Below are 21,276 nucleotides of genomic sequence, written 5' to 3'. Positions count from 1 at the left end.
AAACAATGGTACCCACTGACAGACAGACAGAGGATAACTTTCCAGTTTGTTTCGCGAGTCTGGAAAAATATAGCGCTTTACATATTTCTGCATCTGGAACAGCTTACGATGTTTTCAATGATATCACTGAGCCCATTCTGGTTTAGTTCTGGGAAACATCTTTTGAGGTTTAGATCAGGGAAAAAGTTGTTCCTGGAAATGCTGCAAAACATCCATGCCCATCACTACAAATACATATCCAGCATCATCAAGGAATATTACAAAGCATTCCGAGTTCACACGGGTTATAAATCTCATTTAGCAAGTTGAGAGACTCCCCAGGAGGACAGACACTATGAGAATAAAAGAGTGAACAACGCAGAGCTAGAAGACATGTTCACCTTGAAACATGGTGGTGGTAGTATCATGCTGTGGGTAAAGCAATAAATACTGAACTTTTCCCTAGTGGTTCAGTTTAAAGTGTCTTTAAAATGCCTCTGGTTTGGAATAATGACCTTTTTTAAATTGAAAAATCTCATTAGCAAAAAAAAAAAAACATCATATAGAAGCAAATCCATCAACAAAAGCCTAATCCAAGCCGACTTAAGTGGCATTAAACATGTTTTTTCGTGATCAGTATTTTGGTTTATTCCAGGGGCTAGAATATGAAAAATAGGGGGAAAAATACAGCAGGTTCTTCACTGTAGGTAGGAGGTTTGAATCAAACAGGAAAGGAATATTGCAGCATTATCTTCGTTCATTCATCAAAGAATGATATTCCTAAGCTAATATTTTTGATAAATTTAAAAAGGGTGGCTAGGAAACTGTTGGTTGAAGACTGAAAACATCTGAGCTTCTTAATTTTGATGCACTTATGAGATTTTTTGGTTTTTTACTGTCCCTGGTGCATCGGTGAATCTAACAGTTTTTTTTTATGATGAAGCCATTCATTTAAACTCTAGATGCTTCTGCAGTCATTACCTCGCTGAAAAGACTTCCATTGACATAGGAGATCCACAGCTTCCAGAAGTTTGGCAGCTGACCAATTACGACGTCCGAGAGTTTCTCCACAAACTGCACCTGCTGTGGGGTTTCAAAGAGCCTGGCTGGAAGAAACAAAAGCTTTTATTCACACAAACTCAAAGCTGTGTCACAATGTGTGGGTAATTACACAACAGACGCCTTCCAGGAAGACAAATATTCTTGTTTGTTTACGGCCATACTGTATTGGTTGATAAGAGGAGATTCCCCTAAGCACTGTATATGACAGAAAGTGTTACACACATAAACACCAGTGTAGGGGCAGGGAAGCCCCTCTACAGCGCCTCGTGTGTGGGTGATTTTGCACTCACTGCTCGGTCGCTGGTAATGCATGCTGCCCCCTCTTTTCAGAGAAGAAGACTGGCCGAGTCTGCCAAGCGCTGCCGGGCGGGTATCCCCCTCCAGGTCCAGACCTCCAGCCCCCACTAATGGCAACAGACAGACACATACTTTAGATATTAAATAATCAAATAGCCTATATTTCTAATTCCACATTCCTCAATAAGCTGAGAAGGTTTTCACACCAAACAATCCTTCCTTGTCTTGTCTTTATTTATGTTCTGATCCGGACCCACAGTTTTGAGAACGTCCAAGTTTTTCCAGGGAGTAAAGTTTTGTATCAGCAGGGGTGAAGTGAGTTTAAAGTGTCTCCACTGTCCTCATTGGCATCCACTAGATGGCACCAGTGAGCCACAGAACTGCAATGAATGATGCAGCACTGCAGCCACATGGTCAGGTCCCATGAAGTGACATAACTTTGGTGAAATTAATCTGGAACAAAGCTTAAAGTTAACAGCAGGAGGGGTGAAAGTTACCAAACAGGAATGAAAGTGAAACAGCAGCAGAGCTGAGAAGGGAGCAAAGCTGCTGCAGTGAAAATGAAACTCGGGAGACAAGTTCGTGCAAACGCTGCAGAACGCCTACATGGAGTTTGTCTAAACGAAGGGAGACGGATGGCCACATTTCCAAAACATGTGTCTGACACACACACATACACACACAGAGAAAAGTGCACCAGTGAGTCATCGGCTGAATGCAGTGAACTAGCGAGTATTGAGAAATCCCCCAAACAGAGCAGCAAATGTGGTTTAGATGGCCGTGCACACAACACAGCAACCTAGAAAATGTAAGGAAATTCTCATTTGAGTCAGACCATCTGTAAACACATCTCACACACACACACACAGTTTTCCTGTCTTCTTAAAGGGATGAGCACTGTTGTTGATCCAGGTGTTGGAAGTAAATGTGGAAGTCTGCAGATTTGAAGCTCTGTTTGCAAAGCTGTGTAGTCAAAATTTAAGTTATGGCTTATGTATCTCCACATTTTCAAAGGCCATAACCATAAACTTCAGTATATTTTATTTACATTTAAATGTGTAGCTATTAATAGGAAAGATTTTTACTAATGAAAACCATCTCCGATATGCAAATTAATCCCTTTCACTTTGTGACGTCTAAAAAAAATAGCAAATTATTTCCTTCAACAAAATCAAAACATTTAACCATCTAATAGCGAGCTGTTCAATCTATCAAATCCAAAAATGAAAGGAGTTTTGCACAATTACAAAACCTACTGATGCACAACTGTCTGACGGAGTGAACAGATGAGGCCAAGAAAGTATTTCTCTAGAAGCTACCATGATAGATACTCTGAAGGAAACAAATTTGGCATTTGTGAAGGATGGAAGGACGACACACATCCCTGAACACTCCACCCCCCCACCATGAAGTATGGATGTAGCCTGATTATCATGTGTGAATAATAGGTAGAGACTAGGGGTGTAAAACAAACCCATCATGGCGATTCGATTCAGTATCGATTTCCTGACCCAACGATTCGATTATTTTCGATACTCAAGAATACACCATGATACGATTCGATTCGATTACCGGTAATTGGTTCATATTTATTTTCCCTTACAGGCTAGACAATGTTTCAAATTTGAAATACATCAAAGAAAGCTGTAATATCGTTATGCATTTTATTTGAGAAACAACAGCAAATAACAGAAGTAGAAAAATTGTACTCCACCTATTGCTATTAAAACCTCATTCACTGAAAAATAATAATGCCCCTGCGTTATAGATTCTGAAAGGCTTTGCATAAAAAAAAATACTTCACAAAATCAATGCAATTAATGCAATGAAATACCTCGGCTCCAGAGTGTCGACGTCTCTGTCCCATCCGCAGACACTCTGCTGCACCTCTCCCAAATTGTAGCTGACCGCAGACAGTGCCGCAGACAGGAGGCCAGCTTGTTTTGTTTTTATGACCAAAATTGCGGAAAACAACTCATGAAGTCTGACCAGCTAGAAGAGTGAGGTGCGCGAGAATGCTGGGACCCTTTTTCCACCTGGATTCCCGCTCATTTTCGCCCTCATGTCCCTCCGTTGTCGGACTAAACTCGCCCCCACTTCCTCTCCGCCTCGGCCGTATCTAGACCCACAGTGTGTAGCACAGACCACGCTTCAATATTGAGCATAAATCAAAAATGTCTGTGTCAAGCTTACTGCAACAAACTGCTTTAAGAGTATAACCAGGAAGCGAGGTAGGAGGGCAAAATAGGTTTAGCGGCACCGCAGCACGGGAGGGAGAATTATGTCCAGGAGCAAATAGATAAAAATAGACCGGAGGAAAAAAAAAAAAACATGATTCGATACTCTTGCGGACGTATCGATGCATCGGATCGTTGGCTGTTGGATCGATGCATCGATACAAAACGATTATTATTTACACCCCTCGTAGATACATGGAACTAAATATAAGGCAACTTTACAATCCTGTGGAAGAGTAATCATCAGAAACCCGCATTATTTTTCTTCCACATGACATTTAAGTGTTCTTTATGTTTGTATGTCCCATAAAATAAAAGATGAAAGCATTAGTTGTAACACCCTTAAAATATGAACTAATTCTAGTGTGGAAAACATTGGTGCAATATAAATAAACAAACCTAAAATGCAGCATAAAACTCAAAAGTAGAGTCTTGTTTTAGGTTTTCTATATTACATGTCTTCCTTATTGGGGTGATGTTGTGAAATGCATCCACTTAAGGAGAGAGTTAAACAACACTAAGACAGATTGCTTTAGAAGATTCTTCCTGACGACAGCAATCAACAATTCAATAACTTGTTTAAAAAAAAACAACAGAAAGTTAATAGATTTTTTAAATTCCCTTTGATATCAAGTAATTATTTTTGCATTGAATTACAATAAAAAGTTCATTTTATAAATGATTTGGGCAGACAGCAGCAGGGCGATTTGCTGGAAGCATTTAGCCATAAGGAAGCAACTTGTACTGCTTCGCCTCTTCACAAGAAAATACTCCAAGTTTGTGGTTTTAATAAAGATGGATGGCTCCATTTTGTATTTAGAACAATTTAGCGAGCGTTTAATGAAGCAACAAATGCTAGAACGGCCTTTGGTCTCATAATCCTGACTTTGAAGCACAGGAGAAGGAGAAAATGATTTAAGCTTTTGCAGATACAACTAACCCGTCATAGGCAGATTGTGATCCCTGCCATGTGTGATTGAACGTGATTCAAGCCGGAAGAGGAAGCAGCAAGCAGAGGGGATGGTGGAGGCACCCCTCAGAGGCTGAAATGTGGCAAGGTGAGCAAGGCGGGGAGGAAGAGTGGGGTAAGGGGAGTGGAGTGGATGTGGTTTTGTGATGATGGCCGTTCAGGCGCTGGCTGGGTGGAGAGACGTTTCATGAGGTTTCACACAGTTAAGACAGTAAACAGCAACCAGGTGTGTGTGAGAGGAGAAAGGAGGGAAGAGGTGAAATGTTAGCAGGAAAGAGAATGACCTAAAGGCTGAAAGACAAAAAAAGGAAATTAAAAACAATCCACTGGACTCTATTTCCAAGTTTGAAGACATTTTGCTTCCCATCCAGGAAGCTTTTTCAATTAAAGATGTCAGGAATAGCGTTGAGTTTGGCGTTTTATACAGTAGCCCTGGCTGTTGGCCTGGCTGCATAGGCGAGGTTCTCCGCTCTACTGTACAGGACCTTGCCTATTCAGCCAGGCCATTTTGATTTGCATGTTTCCAAAACAAAAACAAGGCTTTGTTGGGCTACTGTATAAAACCTCAAACTCAACGATATTCCTGACATTTTGAATTAAAAAGCGTCCTGGATGGGAAGCGAAACGTCTTAAAAATTGGAAACAGAGTCCAGTGGATTGTTTTTAATTTTCTTTTTTGGAATAGCTATCACCTGGATGACTAAGAATCTTCACCTGCATCAAAGGTGACAAACACTGATAGAAATAACAAGCCAATAAAATACCATAATTCGCTTTGATCAGAGGCCTTGCATATAAAAGATGTGTATGCCTGAAACTTGTGTTCTTCCTTATCATTCCGACCAAAGGTGATAAAAAAAACAGACTTGATGTGAAAATGTGCGGTCATTCACTTAAACTTTGAGCCCTGCTTACGCTCAATATTAAGAGGAGAACCTGGTAATGCCGATGGTGAGATGGGTAACTAAGTTAGACAGCTGTGAGGCATTTAGTTGTACTCTATATAAGAATTCAATCGTAGGCTGAATTCTTCATAATTTTTATAAACAGTGTAATATATCCTTGCAATGGTGAGCAATAAATATGCACGAGGACCTGTCACATCAATAAAAAAGTACTGGCACTGCTGAAAGATCATACAAATGGAATGTTTGTGTGCACAACTTCAAATGGAAAGTGTAGTTGGGTGCACAGATCTAAACCTAAACTCACAAATCTGAAGGAACGGTTCTCCATAGTATGTATAAAACATACAAATAAGAATTATGCATTTCATAGAAACAAAAAATTTACAAATTTTAGCAACATTATTGCAGATCTACCTATTGAAAATGAGAAAACTTAATAAAATTAAGACCATTATAGACAACTGTGAGCATTCTCTTCAGAAGACTATTTAACAACCACAATCATAGGCTTCTTTAGATCTGGTGCAAAACAGCTACAGAAAACGCTTCCTGCGCATGGTTCTATAAATCTGTGGGTTTTTTTAGGCTGTAGACCATTTACATTGGTGTATCTACACTTTTAGTATGGGTTTATACAAGAGGAGACCCAAAGCTATACAGGATTATATTCAAACTAACGCAGTCACTTATCACTTTTAAGGAAAATCTTGGCTACTTCACGCTGAAAAAACAGACTCCTATTTATTTTGAGATAAAAGAGGTGTCCGCTGCAGGTTAGTTACACAGACACGTCTATAAATAACATGCATGCATTTTCCTTTTGCTTTAAAACCTTAATAATAATGATTAAGGATCTTAGCAATGAAGTCAACTCGAAACTTCAGCAGGTCAGAAAGGACGACCATTCTTGAAAGAAATTTACTACATTTCTACAGTTTTTCCCAAAACTTGGGTTTAATTTTGATTTTATAAATTTCTACACTAACACTCTTGCTTTGCTTTTGTTGCAGTTTATATTAGGTCTGGGTAATATGGAGCTTAAAGGAATAGTACACCCAAAACATGATTAGCCTTCATTTTCTACTCACCCCCATGCTGAACAACACTCTGGAGTATTTTTTTGATATCTCAAATGCATCTGGAGATCTGGGAGGCTTCTTGCTGTCTGCTGACATTCAAATAATGGAGGTCTATGGTGACCGAGACAGAAAGGTCCATAAAAGTCCACAAAAAACGTGTCAATATTCCTCCATACTGCTCGTCCAATGTATTCCAAGTGTCCTGAGTGGGTAGCATCCAGAATTTACTCGAAACGAAGTCATTTAGAATGTTTTTAGAGCATAAACAGTAGTGTATAGAATTTCCTGAAAGCGCGCACATGCGCGCTCACGACGCTACGGAAGCCGGCAGACCAAGCCAGATGAAAGTGCGCATTCAGCGTCTGCTCTGCCAATAATGCAAGCGTAGAAGAAGAAATGTGCTGTTTACCTGTGCAAAGAAAGAAACAACGAAAGAAAAATGTCTGAGGACTTCAGTGTTGAGGAAGAGCATGAGTTCTTTGCCGAGCTGAATGCGCTGGTTTGGTCTGCCGGCTTCCGTAACGTCGTGAGCGTGCATGTGCGCGCTTTCAGGAAATCCTATACACTACTGTTTATGCTCTAAAAACATTCTAAATGACTTCGTTTCGAGTAAATTCTGGATGCTACCCACTCAGGACACTTGGAATACATTGGAAGAGCAGTATGGAGGAATATTGACACGTTTTTTGTGGACTTTTATGGACCTTTCTGTCTCGGTCACCATAGACCTCCATTATTTGAATGTCAGCTGACAGTAAGAAGCCTCCCAGATCTCCAGATGCATTTGAGATATCAAAAAAGTACTCCAGAGTGTTGTTCAGCATGGGGGTGAGTAGAAAATGAAGGCTAATCATGTTTTGGGTGTAGTATTCCTTTAATACGTCAATATTTTTAAACTGCATTGCATTTTCTTTCCATGGAATAAAAAAAAGACACAATTGAAAGTTCAGTGCAGACAAACTGATTTTGATATTTTTTAAAATCTTGATATATTTACATTACTGCTTAGCCCCACCTCTTTTGTACTGGCAAAGGCTAAATAATTTAAGGTATTTTCCGATGTTTAAAAAGTTGTACGATTTGTCAATCCAGCCTTAAGATGGAATCTTAAGTCAATAAAATAAGACCAAAAAAAGACATTGACACGTTCTACATGCTACCTAATAGAGTTGCCAAAAAGATAAACGTGAAACTACATGTAATCTCATTAATTAACACCTAATCCTTTTTGTTTAACTGAATAAGGAGAATTTTGGTTTGGAACAGAAAATTCAGCTTTAGACTTTGAAGGTGACTCACAACCACATGGTAGTGCTGCAGTAAAGACCTCATGATTTGAGAAAAAAATCAGGACCAAAGCATACCAAGCTAAAGAAAAGGCCAAGACCCACTAAAGAAAAGGCCAAGACTTAAAGATGGTAAAACCAAATTGAGACCAAAAGTAAACCAGTCTAAGACTAATTTGAATAAAAATTTTATAATCATATTATGTTTTTGCTGATTGTGTTTAAACATGATCTAGCTGTGGTAGCTCATTAGCGAGCTAGCCTAACAGGCACCAGAACATTTAACTCAAATTTATATGTGAGTGAACCCTCAACTAAATCCTTTTATCTAATTAAGCTGAAAAGCTGGTAACAAGTTAAGCCAACAAACCAGACAACTGTGAAGAGTTCATACATACAGCAAAACCCCTGAGAGTTCACTTCCAGACCATGTTAAAGAAACAGAAAAATGCTCCTAGTTTTGCACTGAAAAAGGTTTCTCCCTGTTGTTCTCTCATCCATCCCTTTATCTGCACATAAGACCTGGACATAGGATGTTAGAGCTTCAGTGTAGAGAAATAAAATCCTACAAACATTAGAGACAAAAACAAGTCTAAGACTTTGACAAAGACAAGTCTTGAGACAAAGACCTAGACCAGTTTGGTGTATCACAAGTACTCTAACTGGGTTCCTTCACCAATCTAAAACTTGTACTCTTAAAATGACTGTAGATGAATGTATTTTTTTGTTCCATAAAAATCTAAGATTCTTAAATGTGTGTCTTAAATGCCATCAACAAGTACCCATGACTTTCATATGTGTCTGTCTGTCTATCTATATACATACATACACCGGAAAAAATTTAAATCTAGAAAAATCTAGTAATGTTTTCTTAAAATAAGTGCATTTGTTCTTGGATTGTAGAGGTAAAAGAGCCATTTTGCCAATGGAACAAGACAATATACACTTAAAATAAGAAAACACAATAGTGTTGTCTTATTTCAAGCTAATTATCTTATTTGAAAAGTAAAAATACTCGCGAACTATCTCATTTACATACTCAAATGAATGATAAATTCAATTAATTTAAGAAATATTTACTATTTCTATTTCTCTCGTTTTTGCAGTGTGTGTGTATGTGTGTAAATATATATATATATATATATATATATATATATATATATATATATATATATATACATATATATATATAAATAAAACACAGCAAAATCCTTCTTCATCTTTACCGTCAACAGGCTGCAGCCATGTCCCGAATTCCTTGTTTTCCAGCCCAAAATTTGCATTTTCCTATTCCCTAGCGTTTTTTTCGCCTCAAGCTTCTTTTCCAAACATATGGCTTTGCGATCAACCGGAAATAGTTCCACGCAAATATATTTTAAATGCCACGATAATTACATTTAATGATTTTTTTATGCCAATTAAGGCCTTAATCATGACTTAATGACTTTTACTGACCCACGGAAACCCTGGGTTTACAATCAAAACAATGTCCCAATGTGCTTAGTAAGAAATAATCTGAAAAACTCGAAATGCAATCTATTCCCACAGCCGGAAAACTAAACCATATTTGACCGCTAGCCGCTAGCAGAATTTGTTAAAAAAAAAAAAAAATCTGGAATAATAGTTTTTAGGATTAAGAGCCACCAATAAAAGTGTCTCAAAACCAGAAGGAACTTTTATAATGACCAGCATTCCTTGCGTGATTTTATGATTCACAGTTTACTGTAGCTTTATTCAGTCTTTCTAAAAATGGCAACTTTGAACTACATACAACAGCGTAATGCTACAGCCTCTTCTTCCTGATTAAAAAAGCCTGTCTGAACCTCAAGCCCATTAACCAAAATAAGTTAAGCTGCAGATCGCTCAGATCAACAGCTCTTGTTTTAAAGAATCATTGACGCATTTTTGAGAGCTTTTTTTCAAAACATTTTTATGCACATTATAGAACCTTAAATGTAATTCCTGCTGATTTCTTCTGAAAAACTTCATAATCATTGATTTGCATGTTATTTTTTGTCTCCCAGGATATAAAAAGTGAATAAGTAGAAAAACCCCATACCAGCTCCAAATCCATCAAGAATGAGCCCCGGAAATGGCTGTTACCCTTAGCATTAGAGATGTTTACGTTCCAGCTGTACTATGTGAAGCAGCCTCCACTCTAGAATTATTTTACCGCCTGTACGTGTCTGAAATGTGGTCGGGGAATCGCTCGTTTTCCTGAGCGGACGGTTTCACATCCACATTTTTCTGACGGCTGATTTTAACAGAGGAACAGCTTAATTGGGGTTAATTGTTCCAATCCATCTGTGAAGCTGTGTGTGAGGCAAAAGAGGAGAGTTTGTGTGTGCAGCAACATGTCAGGCCCTGAAACCAAAATCTGAAGCCAGTGCTGCCTTGCTTTCATCTTATTCATATGCTCGTGAAAAAATAAACATGCAGGCCACGAACAGAACAGGCCTGGGAGGGTGGTGACGAAGCAGGAATGCGGGCAGTGAGCTGGTGTGACGGAGAAGCAGCTGGATTTCGCTTTCCTCAGCTACTTCCACGCTCAAAAGACATGACTGGAAATGCAAAGTAGGAGCCTAAAACTAGCGTTGCAGTCAAGCCCACACCAACCAAGACCATGGTGTACAGGGACAAGGCCAAGACCTTTCAAGGCAAAGGTCACAACCTTATAGAATAATAATAATAATTCAACTTTATTGATCTCACACTGGAGAAATTCACCTCTGTATTTAACCCATTCCCTTAAGGAGCAGTGGGCTGCCATTGTGCGGCGCCTGGGGAACAGTGTGGGGTTAAGGGTCTTGCTCAGAGAGCCCGAGTGGCAGTCTGAGGGAGTGAGGCTTGAACTCAGGCCCTCTGAAACCCAAGCGCAATGCCCTAAACCACTATGCCACCACTTCCCGTAATGATTTGGACTTCACTGCAAGAAAATCTAAATAAGTCATTTTTTCTTAAAATAAGTGCATTTTTCTTGAATTGAGGAGGTAAGTGAGACACTTTGCCAATGGAACAAGACAATTTACATTTAAAAAAATTTATTTCAAGTGCATATTATCTAATTATCCTATTTTTAGAGTAAAAATATTCATTCCATTGGCAAATAATCTTATTTACCCACTCAAATTAAGGCAAGATAAGCTTAAAGACATTTTTACTCATTTCTAGATCTTTTTTGCTGTGTTGGCCTGTAAATATCTAGTTAAACTAATAATTTGCTGTTCAGTCACCTCTTCGACCGCTGATGAACTCATTTCTGCAGTTCTGCATCAGCTGCAGGATCCACTTGTGCTGAGCATAGATACACTGCCAGGCTGGATCCCCTGGAGCATGCAGGTCCGAAAGGTACCTACAATGGCCAAACACAGACATGACAAATCATTATTAAAAAGTTCAAGTGAATGCTCAAATTTCTGCTGTTATTTTTATGTTAATGTTAAAATAAGTGTTTTCAAATAGAAAGAGAGAAAACGCATCCAAAATCTAAAAAAAAACTCCCCATTTCTACCATCATATACCAAAGATAAAAGCAAGGAAATTAGAGTTAATGACACAAATATGGTAAAATAAAGTCAAGTTGATTCCAAATGTTAAAGAAGCTGATGACATTTTCAGGCCTATAATCGAATGCTTGAAAGTGGGGATAGTTCTTTATGACGTCCCTGTTGGTGTTGTACCAAAAGTAAAAACATATATATCTGAGTTAAATCAGAATGTTTCAAGCCAAAAGAACAACAATAGAGAAGAAATGTAAAGTTTAGCATTACTAAGTGGTAAATGAAAAACTGATATAAAAAACTGAGATATAGTAATCTAACATCAGTGTGATCTGTAGAAGCAAATAGAGTAAGAACTTCACATCTATCAGGGTCTAAGGTACTTGACAAGTTAAGGCACATAAACAATGAAATTAATTTCAGTTTTACTTTGTTTTAAATGTAAAGACATTTTAAATAAAAAATGTACATTTGGACAAAAATAAAGTTTATTTTACAGAGAAATTATCAAAGATATAGAGAATCAGTCTATGCTTGAAAATGATCATTCTTTCATAAACAAAACATCAGAAACTAAAAACCTTAAATAATAATAAAAAAAAATAATAATAATTCAAGCAAAAACATCCTGCAAGAAAATAAAGCATGTTGACACAAGTCAGGAAAAAAACTACCTTTATTATATTGACATCTACTGTAGGCTCTGGTGAAAATCTACATTTTACTAATGTATAACTAATGTATAAATTAAAAATTATGTGAGTAAAAACGTGTTAAATCCTTTAATAAATGATGTAAAATAAAGATTTATCAGAAGAAAATAATAAATACAATAAATGTATCAAACTACCAAAAATAAATATACATAAGTTTTATATTATCCATCCATTTTCCATCACGCTTATCCCAAGCGGGATCGTGGGGGGTGCTGGTGCTTATCTCCAGCTGTCTAGGCAGGGTTCACTGTGGACAGATCACCCGTCCATCGCAGAGCTACTTTTTATATTTCATAGACCAATTTTTTTTTATTTTTTAAACTTAAAGATGTTAGAGGACATACTTTCTGTTTCCAGATGCTTCCAAATAAACAGAATGAATACCTCAAGGTTGAGAGTAGCCAGTAATTTCACTTTTCATTGGTCCAGCCAACAAAATTATAACACAGTTATATTTGCATTATTTAAAAAAAAAGAAAAGTAGGCTGGCATGGTAGAGAGCATCAGAGCTATATATATATATATATATATATATATATATATATATATGTGTGTGTGTGTGTGTGTGTTTGTGTGTGTATTCAGCCAGAAATCAAGTATTAAGAGCATTCTTTGATGATTTGAACTCCAGTCCATCCTGACTATCCTAATTCATCTCCAAAGAGTTTTTATTTCCCGGACACCCCTTCAGCGTCCTCTGGGATGTCAGTTGAGATTTTGGCTTGGTTTCTTCTGCCGTCATCCAGTAAACCAGCTGCTCTTTTGTTTCTAACTAAGTGGCATCTTTTCAAAAGTTTGAGCGAGACCTACACGAAGAAATGCAACCAGCTCCCACCCTCCACACGAATGGTAAACAGGAGCTGAGTGGGCGTTAGGAGCTGTGCCTAATGCACCGGGATGAAAGATGTTACCATGTGGTCGGGAGCTGGTCTCTGTGATCCTGACAGGTTGGTACTAACAATAATAAATCGGCACAGACCGCAAGTATGAAGGGACGGAGAGATGGAGGGGGAAAAAGGAGGAAAAGAAAGGCGGAGGAGGGAAGAAAAATAGAAGCCAAAACAAGTGGGCCATGTAAAAGAAAGATGAGAAGATTCATGAACAGAGGAAAGTGAGAGGCAAAAAAAAAAAAAGAAAAGGAACAAGAAAAATGGCCATGGAAGGAGGTTGAAGTTTTTGTAAACAAAGATAAACACACATAAAAGTAACCAAAATGAGAGCAAGAACAAAATATAAAAGATTTATCATGACTTTGTATTGGATATTTTGGGGTTGAACGCAAAATGATGACTGTTCAAAGCACAAGGGCAAAGTCTTTGTGTAAAAGAAATCAAAGGTTGGACAGACAAAGAGAAAGACAGATGATGCAGAACAACCACGGAGGATTACAGAACCATGGAGAGACCTGATGTATCTCTTCTGGTCATGAAGAGTCGACGGTGTCTGCAGCAGTTTTTCCAACAGGAGGTTTCTTAAAGCTTCGATTCTTGTCTCAACCTCTGCATAAACTGGAGATCAAAACAAAAACACCTTTTTAACATAATTGATTTTACCGGTATTAGCATAATGTATTGGTTCAGGTAAAAAAAAATAAAAAATCCCAAATGTGTAACAAAATATACCTTTTTTGAAAACTGCAACTTCAGTATTCCCAAAAAGAGATTTGGCTTTCTCATAGTCATTGATCACCACATCATAATCCCCCTAGAAAGTCAAACAAACAGTTAATAATGCAGCCTTTTTTTAATAACCCATCAATCATGACACCAACTGTGTATTAAAGCCTCTCTAACTCCCCCCTCTGGCTGAAAGTCACCCAATCTGGACCTCAAAACAAATACACAAGGCAAACTGAGGACAGATGGAGCCGCAGCAAAGCCAAACTGCATGGAAAACAGTTTCAATCTGCATCTTATTAGCTTGAGCTTTTTTCTAAATATGGACTAAAATAAAATCAGAGGTAAAACTTTAAAATCATGGAAGAGAAATGTATATAGGCGACTTCTTTTTCTGAATGACGGATTTCAGAAGAACAAACTGGATTTTTATCTGCTGTTTAAAATCATTGCAGCCAGACAAACAACCTGCAGGTACATTTAATGATTTAATGAAGTATGCTTGGTTACTTGTTAATTGTATAAACATTTCAAAATTACCTTTTTTAGGTTGACTTTATTTTTTACTTTTTGTTTAAAAAACAAATGCTGTCAGACTCCATTTAAAGTTGTCGTGACCCTAGAAATTTTAACTCCATACTGATGCAAAATTTAAATTTAAATTTAGATAAATCTTTTAAAATAATACAATGTTTTCAGAAGGTGAAGGTTTCTTTCTAGTTATGGTGACATTTTAACTTTATTTTTAAGAGTAAAACCAGTAAGTGTGGGGAAATAAATAAACCAACCTTTGGTTTTCAAAAAATATATCAAATATATAATTTTTTTTTTCATTTTTTTAAATAATTATTGATTTGATGTGAACATTTTACTCCTGTCAGAAAAAAAAGTTACAAAAAAAAAAACATAAATCTGATGCACACAGAACTTAAAAACCAGGATCTGGTCCATATCTTCAGCTTCAGTCTGACACATTTTGTTTATGTCTGACTTTTTTTTACATAAAAATATTTTATAATGCATTCCAGCATCAGGCAGGTGGCTTCCGGTTCCTACTGTTTTTTCTCTAATCACAAAGCTCTGCATGGCTCCATCATAACCTGCGTTGAAGGGAGGGGTTAACTGATTCGTAACATCTCTCTGAGCTGCAAAACTATATAACATTTTCCTGGATTAATCTGTTCCATAACTGAACTGAGTGTTGCCTGATTTTATCAGACATTAGTGGTTCCTAACATCAGACATGAGGAGCACAACCCAGTGAATATTAAAACACTGCAGGACACACAAGGCCTCAAATAAAGGATGGGCTCCTTTTAGCTCCTCACTAGAGTCCGATAATCTGCAACCTTTCTGTTTAAGCACCAAATGTTCCAACCCCTTCTGAAAGCTGTCCTGATCTACCAGAAGCCCAGTGTTTTTTAAATGTTCTTTTTCATATAACGTATGCAGACATCGCTGTTCTAATTGTGGCTTTTAAAAGAAAAATACAAACAACCATCTTCATCTGAATCAAATGTCTAACAGGAAACAGGATCCAACACAAAACATTTGCAAAAAAGACCATTACAAAGAAATACTAAGATGAATAGAAGCATCATGGAGAGGAGCATTTTCTAAATAAGGGCTTATCTTTTTAACAACTACATTTTGTTATAAAGAGAAATAAAAAGTCTGCATTAAAGGTTTCTTGAGAACTTGCAACTTCAACAGGTTGGTGTTTCAGAAAAAAACAGGTGGCTTTAATTTTGCATTCAGCACTTTCTGTTTACATGCTGGGATTCCTCATGTTCCTGTGAAGTACCTTCTGAATGTTACGTTCTATGTTGAGCGGCAGGTTGAAGAGAAACTTGAACCGTTGCAGCACGTTGAGCGCATTGCGTGTGGAGTCAGCCTTGTCCTTCCGACCCAGGACCTCCTGGAAGAGAGTATCTGCTGTATCGCTCGCTCCTGTGAAAAAAAAAAAAAACGGAGTGAGAGAAAGTTATGAGTGAGAGCGAAGGAGGTGGGAGAAAATGAGAAACTGGGATGTTGGATAAATAAATGTTAAACACCACATTTCCCTCATAGTCCCGGTTTCTGGTTTTCCTCTGGCTCGGGATGTTATTAGACACTAAAAAGGAGCAATAGGAGCAGGAACTAAACTGCTCCAAAGAAAGTGACAACTATCTCTTAGCCTACTTGGTGGGAGTTAGAAAGAACGATGGAGCTTCGTGGGTGGGCTCTGCTCGGCCGTCAGATAGAAAAAAACAAAGATCTTCTAATCAAAACAAAACCCCCCACCCACAACAAATTTGCCGCAGGAAAAGCAGCATGAGGGTGAGCAACTAGTAAATTGAACATCTCTCACTCACCAACCTCACTTATTAAGGAGCAGACGTTTAACAAGGTTGTTTTGTGATTGGCTGACTGGTGCTATGTTTTTGATGCATGGGGGGTGAACAGAGCTGTAGGCCTATTGCGCCGTGAGCCTTTACGTCCGGGTTGGTAGGGATGAAAGATACGTCCGGCTAAGAGGTTTATTTACTCTTCACTTAGGGAAAAGAGCCAACTTATTGACCTCACATTAGAGTGGCCCCATTAACATGTATGACCTACAAGGCTGGGACACAGGGTCTGATGAGAGATGAGAGGACACACCGATGTCCAGATTTCACTTTTTCTGACTCCTATTTTATTAATGCACAGCCTGATTTTTTATGCTGAATTAAAAATTCTTCTTACGATTTAGGATGTTTTCCAGTCGGCGGGTCATGGATCCCTCCACCTTCTCTGTGCCATCCGATTCCAGCCTCTGGTGGATCGCTAGAAGAGAATGGGTTACAATGATGACAAAGGATAGGAAATTAAAAAGTGCAATCAAAGCAAGGGAATCTAAAAAGAAATGATTGAGCTCTTTAAACTGCAGTGGGACAAATATCCAAAGATTTTAACATTTATAGCTTCAGGAACTGAAAGTAAAACAACAAACAGGCTCTGCCTCAGTGGTAGATGTGAGATAACCTCAGTGGTTCTCGGATCATACATGCTGCTGTTGAACCCAGCAGTGGCAGTTCCCACAGTGCCCTGGCCTGGATGGAGCCGCCCAAATACAGCTATTAACAGGACAGTTTGGTGGTTTTGGGACATTTGAAGCCCTTTAACCAGGAGGGGGGGTTAATATGAATTTAAAATGCCTCATTTGTTTTTAAAATAACATATTTTTATGCCAAAAATGACAGAAGCAGAGAGGAGAGTGAGAGGGGGGCAGGAACTCTTTGATGGCTTGTAGCCATCACTGATCATACAGAGCTTCATGGCGGAGAGGGAATTTCGAAAAAGTGGAAATGAGGGGGAAAAAAGAGGGCGAGAGGGTGGTGGGGCTACCCCAGTGAATAAATAAATGGTGTTCAGTAGTGGGCAGCTGGGTGCTGAGAGCTGAGGGTGGGTTTATTGACAGAGTGGAGAAGAAGTGGAGAGGCTTTAAAAGACAATTTCTTGCATAGCAGCACCAACATGCACAAGACCTCAATCTGTGGAAATAATAACCACCATGAAACATTTATTCTGAAGCCTTAAAAATGTCTTTTAGATTAGTTTTATAAACAAGGACAAAGGGGGAGTTTTCCGTAAACAAATATGGCTCTAATCAGACAGATGGAAGCATCGGGGCAGACTGAAATATTACTGAGACAAACTGTTCAAATACACCGGCGAATAATCAGCGAAGACGTCACTAGAAACCAGCACTAAATGTGACCAAACGCAGGTTAAGACAGAAATAAGCAGAGAGACGGTGTGTGTGTGTGTGTATGTGGAATGATGGGGCCAAAAACAAAGGATGACACACACACTGCAGGTCTGCTTCATGTCTCCAGACTGCCCTTTGCCCCACTGCCAGCTGCCTGTCCTCTCATACTGAGAGGCCTAATGACGTTACAGCTAAGCTAAACATCAGGTCTGAATCCGGAGAAAACATGAAGGCAGGTCCTGGGGAAGAGTCGCAGCTCCCGCTTCACTTCCTGGAACCGTTCATAGAGGGGAAAAAAAGCACGAAAATAAAAATACAGTGTCCCTGGTTTCTAAAGCTGGAGATGTTTTGACTCCTAAAGAGGCTGGAGACGCAGGGAAAAGGCCCTGGGAATCTTTCATTTTTGGAGCAGGGTAGCTGTTCCGTTTCCTGCATCACTGGGAGACTTCCTTTTCACACAACAATGAAAAACCTCAAATTTCATCATTTTTTGCAGAAATAACTCGCTCCTCCCTCGCAGGCTGTCACTCATTCAATCAGCCACAGTCAGTGTGTCTTAGAAGAATTGGCTTTGCTTGTCAGTCTGGCTCCAAGATGAAAAGGTTTTTCAGCAGCTAGAAGATGTTCACATGAGATAATTCCCCTAATGTAAAAAAAAAAATCGATCATGTCCAACATGCGAAACTAAATTTAGAAAATGAAAGACGGGATTGCTTAAAAATTATATGCCTGGGAAATGAGACATGCAACATTTGGTTGTAAATTTTTTTCTGTTTATCCGAGTTTTTTTTTTTTTTCTTCCCCAAAATAAAGATTTCCTAAATAATAAACTAAAATAGTTGATTTTAGATGTTTTGAATAGAAAAAAAACAAACAAACCAGATTTTTCAGTATGTGACTAAGATGATTAAAACAAAACAGGCCAGTTTCTAAATGCTGGTCAGAAGGTTAATGGATCCCATTTTTTACCATTTCCACAAAATATGATTCTGTTTTAAAGGACAGTATTTCAGGCTTGTTTAAACTTTGTATTTTAATCTAGAGATGATCAAATATGGTCTTAAATTCCTTAGCTGATAGCCACATATTCTATTACTTTATCTCCTTAAACCATTGCCAGGGGACGGTAAGATTTTATAATGTTTAAAATCTTTTACATCTTATTACCATTTTTTTTACTAAAAACTTGTGGTGGGCATTGATAGTGTTTCAATTAATTGTTAATCTGTTTTAGCCCAACATGAATTATCAATCACTGTGATGACAATAATTAATAATGAACGTTTGCAAACCCTCAAAACCTTTATTGTTTGCATTCTTACTTTCCCCTATTGTCTCAATAAGAGCGTAAATAAACATAAGAAATAAAGAAATAAGATTTTGTCTAGCAACACTTTGAGGCAATCACAGAAATCAAGTGTTTTCTGTAATGTTCAGGAAATGTTCAGACAGACTTCTGCACCTGTTGATAGGTATGTTCTTGAGCAAGGTACTTAAATTGGTCTGGGACTGTTTGTTTTTGGAATTATTCTTTAAAAAAAAATAAATTCCAAAATCAATGTTTTATTTTTACAAAATTATCAGTTTTTTTTATTTATTTATTTATTTTTAATTTTTTCCAAGTTTTATGTTATTTGAACTACTGGTGTCCATCATTGTGTTCTTTGATGGCAGGGTATGTAAAATTTCAAACACAGATGTGAAATTGTTGATATTGTCTGTATGTGCTGCCATTTTACAAGATTGTCTGAAATAAATTAATTTGTTTGTTTGTTCTTTTTGCCTTTCAGTTTGTTTCTGGTACAACAGTATTTTCCCAAAATAGATATTTGAAGCTTTCCGTGTTTTATACATACAAATAAATCCTTTTTTGACAGAAAATACTATGTTTTCTGTGGCCTGATGATGTGCTGCTGAAAGAAATATAAACTACATCCATACAAAAAAGTTATTTGCACCCAGATCCCAAACGTAATGTAAATGTAAAAGTCTTTATTACAAAACACCTGATTTGACTAATAATATTTTGGAATTCTTATAGTGAGCTAAATTTCAAATAACTAGAATCCATTAAGTGAGCACAAGAAAAGTGTTCAGAAGAAGTAAACCTCAGAGTGCAGTTTGCTCTAACCCGTTTTCCATCCATCTCATTTCTTTGCCCTTGTTTGGCATTCCTTCCTTCTTTCCACCTTGCACGCTGCATTATAAATAGCCCCAGCCCTTCAATTAAAGTCATCAATAAAACTCTCACATGCAAGCGTGTGAGCTGAATGTAAACAAGACGGTAGACGAGAATGTCATGATGGTGACTGAGAGTGTCTGGAGGCTCAGCAGCAACTTTCAACACAGCAAATTTTGAGGTGCAAATTTCCTTAAAACCCCAACAGCTGCATCTCAGGTGAGCTTCATCTGGACTGACTCAGAACAACCGACAAGTGCCAAACTCTTCCGAGACACAAAGAAGGGATTCACAGTAGTTCAGACAGCTGTGTTAAGCAGAACTTCTGCAGGGCTGGCTTTAACTGGCAAGATCAGAGGGTGCGTGCCGGCTGGTATGTTGGTTTGGCAAACTGTACGCAGTGTAAAGAATATATCCTCTAACCAGCAACCCGCTCTGAACCACTGCATCATTTTTCAAGACTTAGAGCCAAATTCTGGCTTGAGAAAGATGCTGCAGGGCAGTAATGAGTCAAAGCTAGAAGACATGGGCTCTAGAAGGTTTGAAAATTAGCTTTCAAGTCATGCGGCTGGTCCAAATATAAGAATGTTTATTTTTATGGGGTGAAAAGAAGAAAAAAAAACTTGTTTAAAATCAATAGTGAAAGTAACATAACATTGGAGAATAGGGGGTACTAACTCCTGTTTCAGATTTAAGATAATGTTTCTTTACTCGGTCCTGCTGCTCTGACTCCATGAATAATAATTAAAAAAAATCATTTAAAAAGTTACAGCAAATTTGCTGAGGATGCAGAGAAGTTCAGAAAAAATACATGCAAAATCTATATCACATCAGAATATAATGCTTCAAGATATAATTTAGCACTACAAACTTGCAACTTTTAATTGTTTGTATCAGAGGAAACAAAAATTTATTGTTTTTCTTGTGAATGCAAAGTATACTTCATTATTGAGAATGCACAAAAGTCCTCTACAGATGAGAGGGAAGTCAAATATAACTCTGAGGTTTTCAAAAAAATTCACAAATTTACCTATTTAATTGCAATTTATATTATAGTACTAGTGTCTGGAAACAGTCATTAGATGTAAGTTGAAAGGTCTGTATTTAAAACAAATGAAGTTTTAACTTTTATTTTTGTGGTTTTGTTATTTTTGTTTTATTTGACCACTGGGAAAAAATATCCCTTAACCCTAAAATTTCTTGAGAACGTTCCCAACAATGGTTTCATTCAACTACTTTCAGAGTAACTCATCTTAAAGTGAGTCAATAATTAAGAGACAGGCATTTTTTAAATGAGAACAACCAGAAACCTTTGCCGGCTGTGTTTCTATTGATATTTTCTAATAAAACGTTTTCTTGCATGCATGAGGCTTTTGAAAAAAAATTTTTTTTTTATTTTTTTTTTAAGGCTGCAATGGAAAACACTTTTCTGGAATGAGATGAGTCAGATAATTAATAACTAGATGTTAATGTAAAAAAAAAAAAAAAAAAAAAAAGATGAAGAAGCTGACAGGCAGTAGTAGGAGGATAATCACTTTTTCCAAATGTAGTTTTAATTACATTTCTTATTTTATGAAAACTGCAAAACTATGAAAATATTCAACATTGACAGAATATTGGCAAAGTTTTGGCACATTTGCAATGGAAACACAGCTATGGTTGTGGAAAAAAAGGCACCATTGGAACTAAGAGAGGACTGAAGATGGTCTTTTAATGG

The 21,276-nt window shown here is 37.6% G+C and overlaps 1 protein-coding gene across 1 annotated transcript in view; it reads right to left on the bottom strand.

Annotated features, from left to right (window-relative positions):
- The window catches only part of exoc2 (exocyst complex component 2), a 62,693-nt gene that overhangs the window by 16,643 nt on the left and 24,774 nt on the right, over positions 1 to 21,276 (bottom strand). Inside the window, exons 7-13 of the mRNA XM_015391860.1 lie at positions 16,375 to 16,455; positions 15,455 to 15,600; positions 13,657 to 13,738; positions 13,440 to 13,542; positions 11,052 to 11,170; positions 1,326 to 1,445; positions 961 to 1,085 (exon numbers count right to left, since the gene is read on the bottom strand). Coding sequence (XP_015247346.1) covers positions 961 to 1,085; positions 1,326 to 1,445; positions 11,052 to 11,170; positions 13,440 to 13,542; positions 13,657 to 13,738; positions 15,455 to 15,600; positions 16,375 to 16,455 — 776 coding nt within the window. The remainder of the gene's footprint in view (positions 1 to 960; positions 1,086 to 1,325; positions 1,446 to 11,051; positions 11,171 to 13,439; positions 13,543 to 13,656; positions 13,739 to 15,454; positions 15,601 to 16,374; positions 16,456 to 21,276) is intronic.

The sequence above is a fragment of the Cyprinodon variegatus genome, unplaced genomic scaffold (genome assembly GCF_000732505.1).
Source record: "Cyprinodon variegatus isolate N-32 unplaced genomic scaffold, C_variegatus-1.0 Scaffold562, whole genome shotgun sequence".
Lineage (NCBI taxonomy): Eukaryota > Metazoa > Chordata > Actinopteri > Cyprinodontiformes > Cyprinodontidae > Cyprinodon > Cyprinodon variegatus.
The sequence above is the reverse complement of the archived record's forward strand: the minus strand, read 5'-3'. Positions and strand labels throughout refer to the sequence as shown.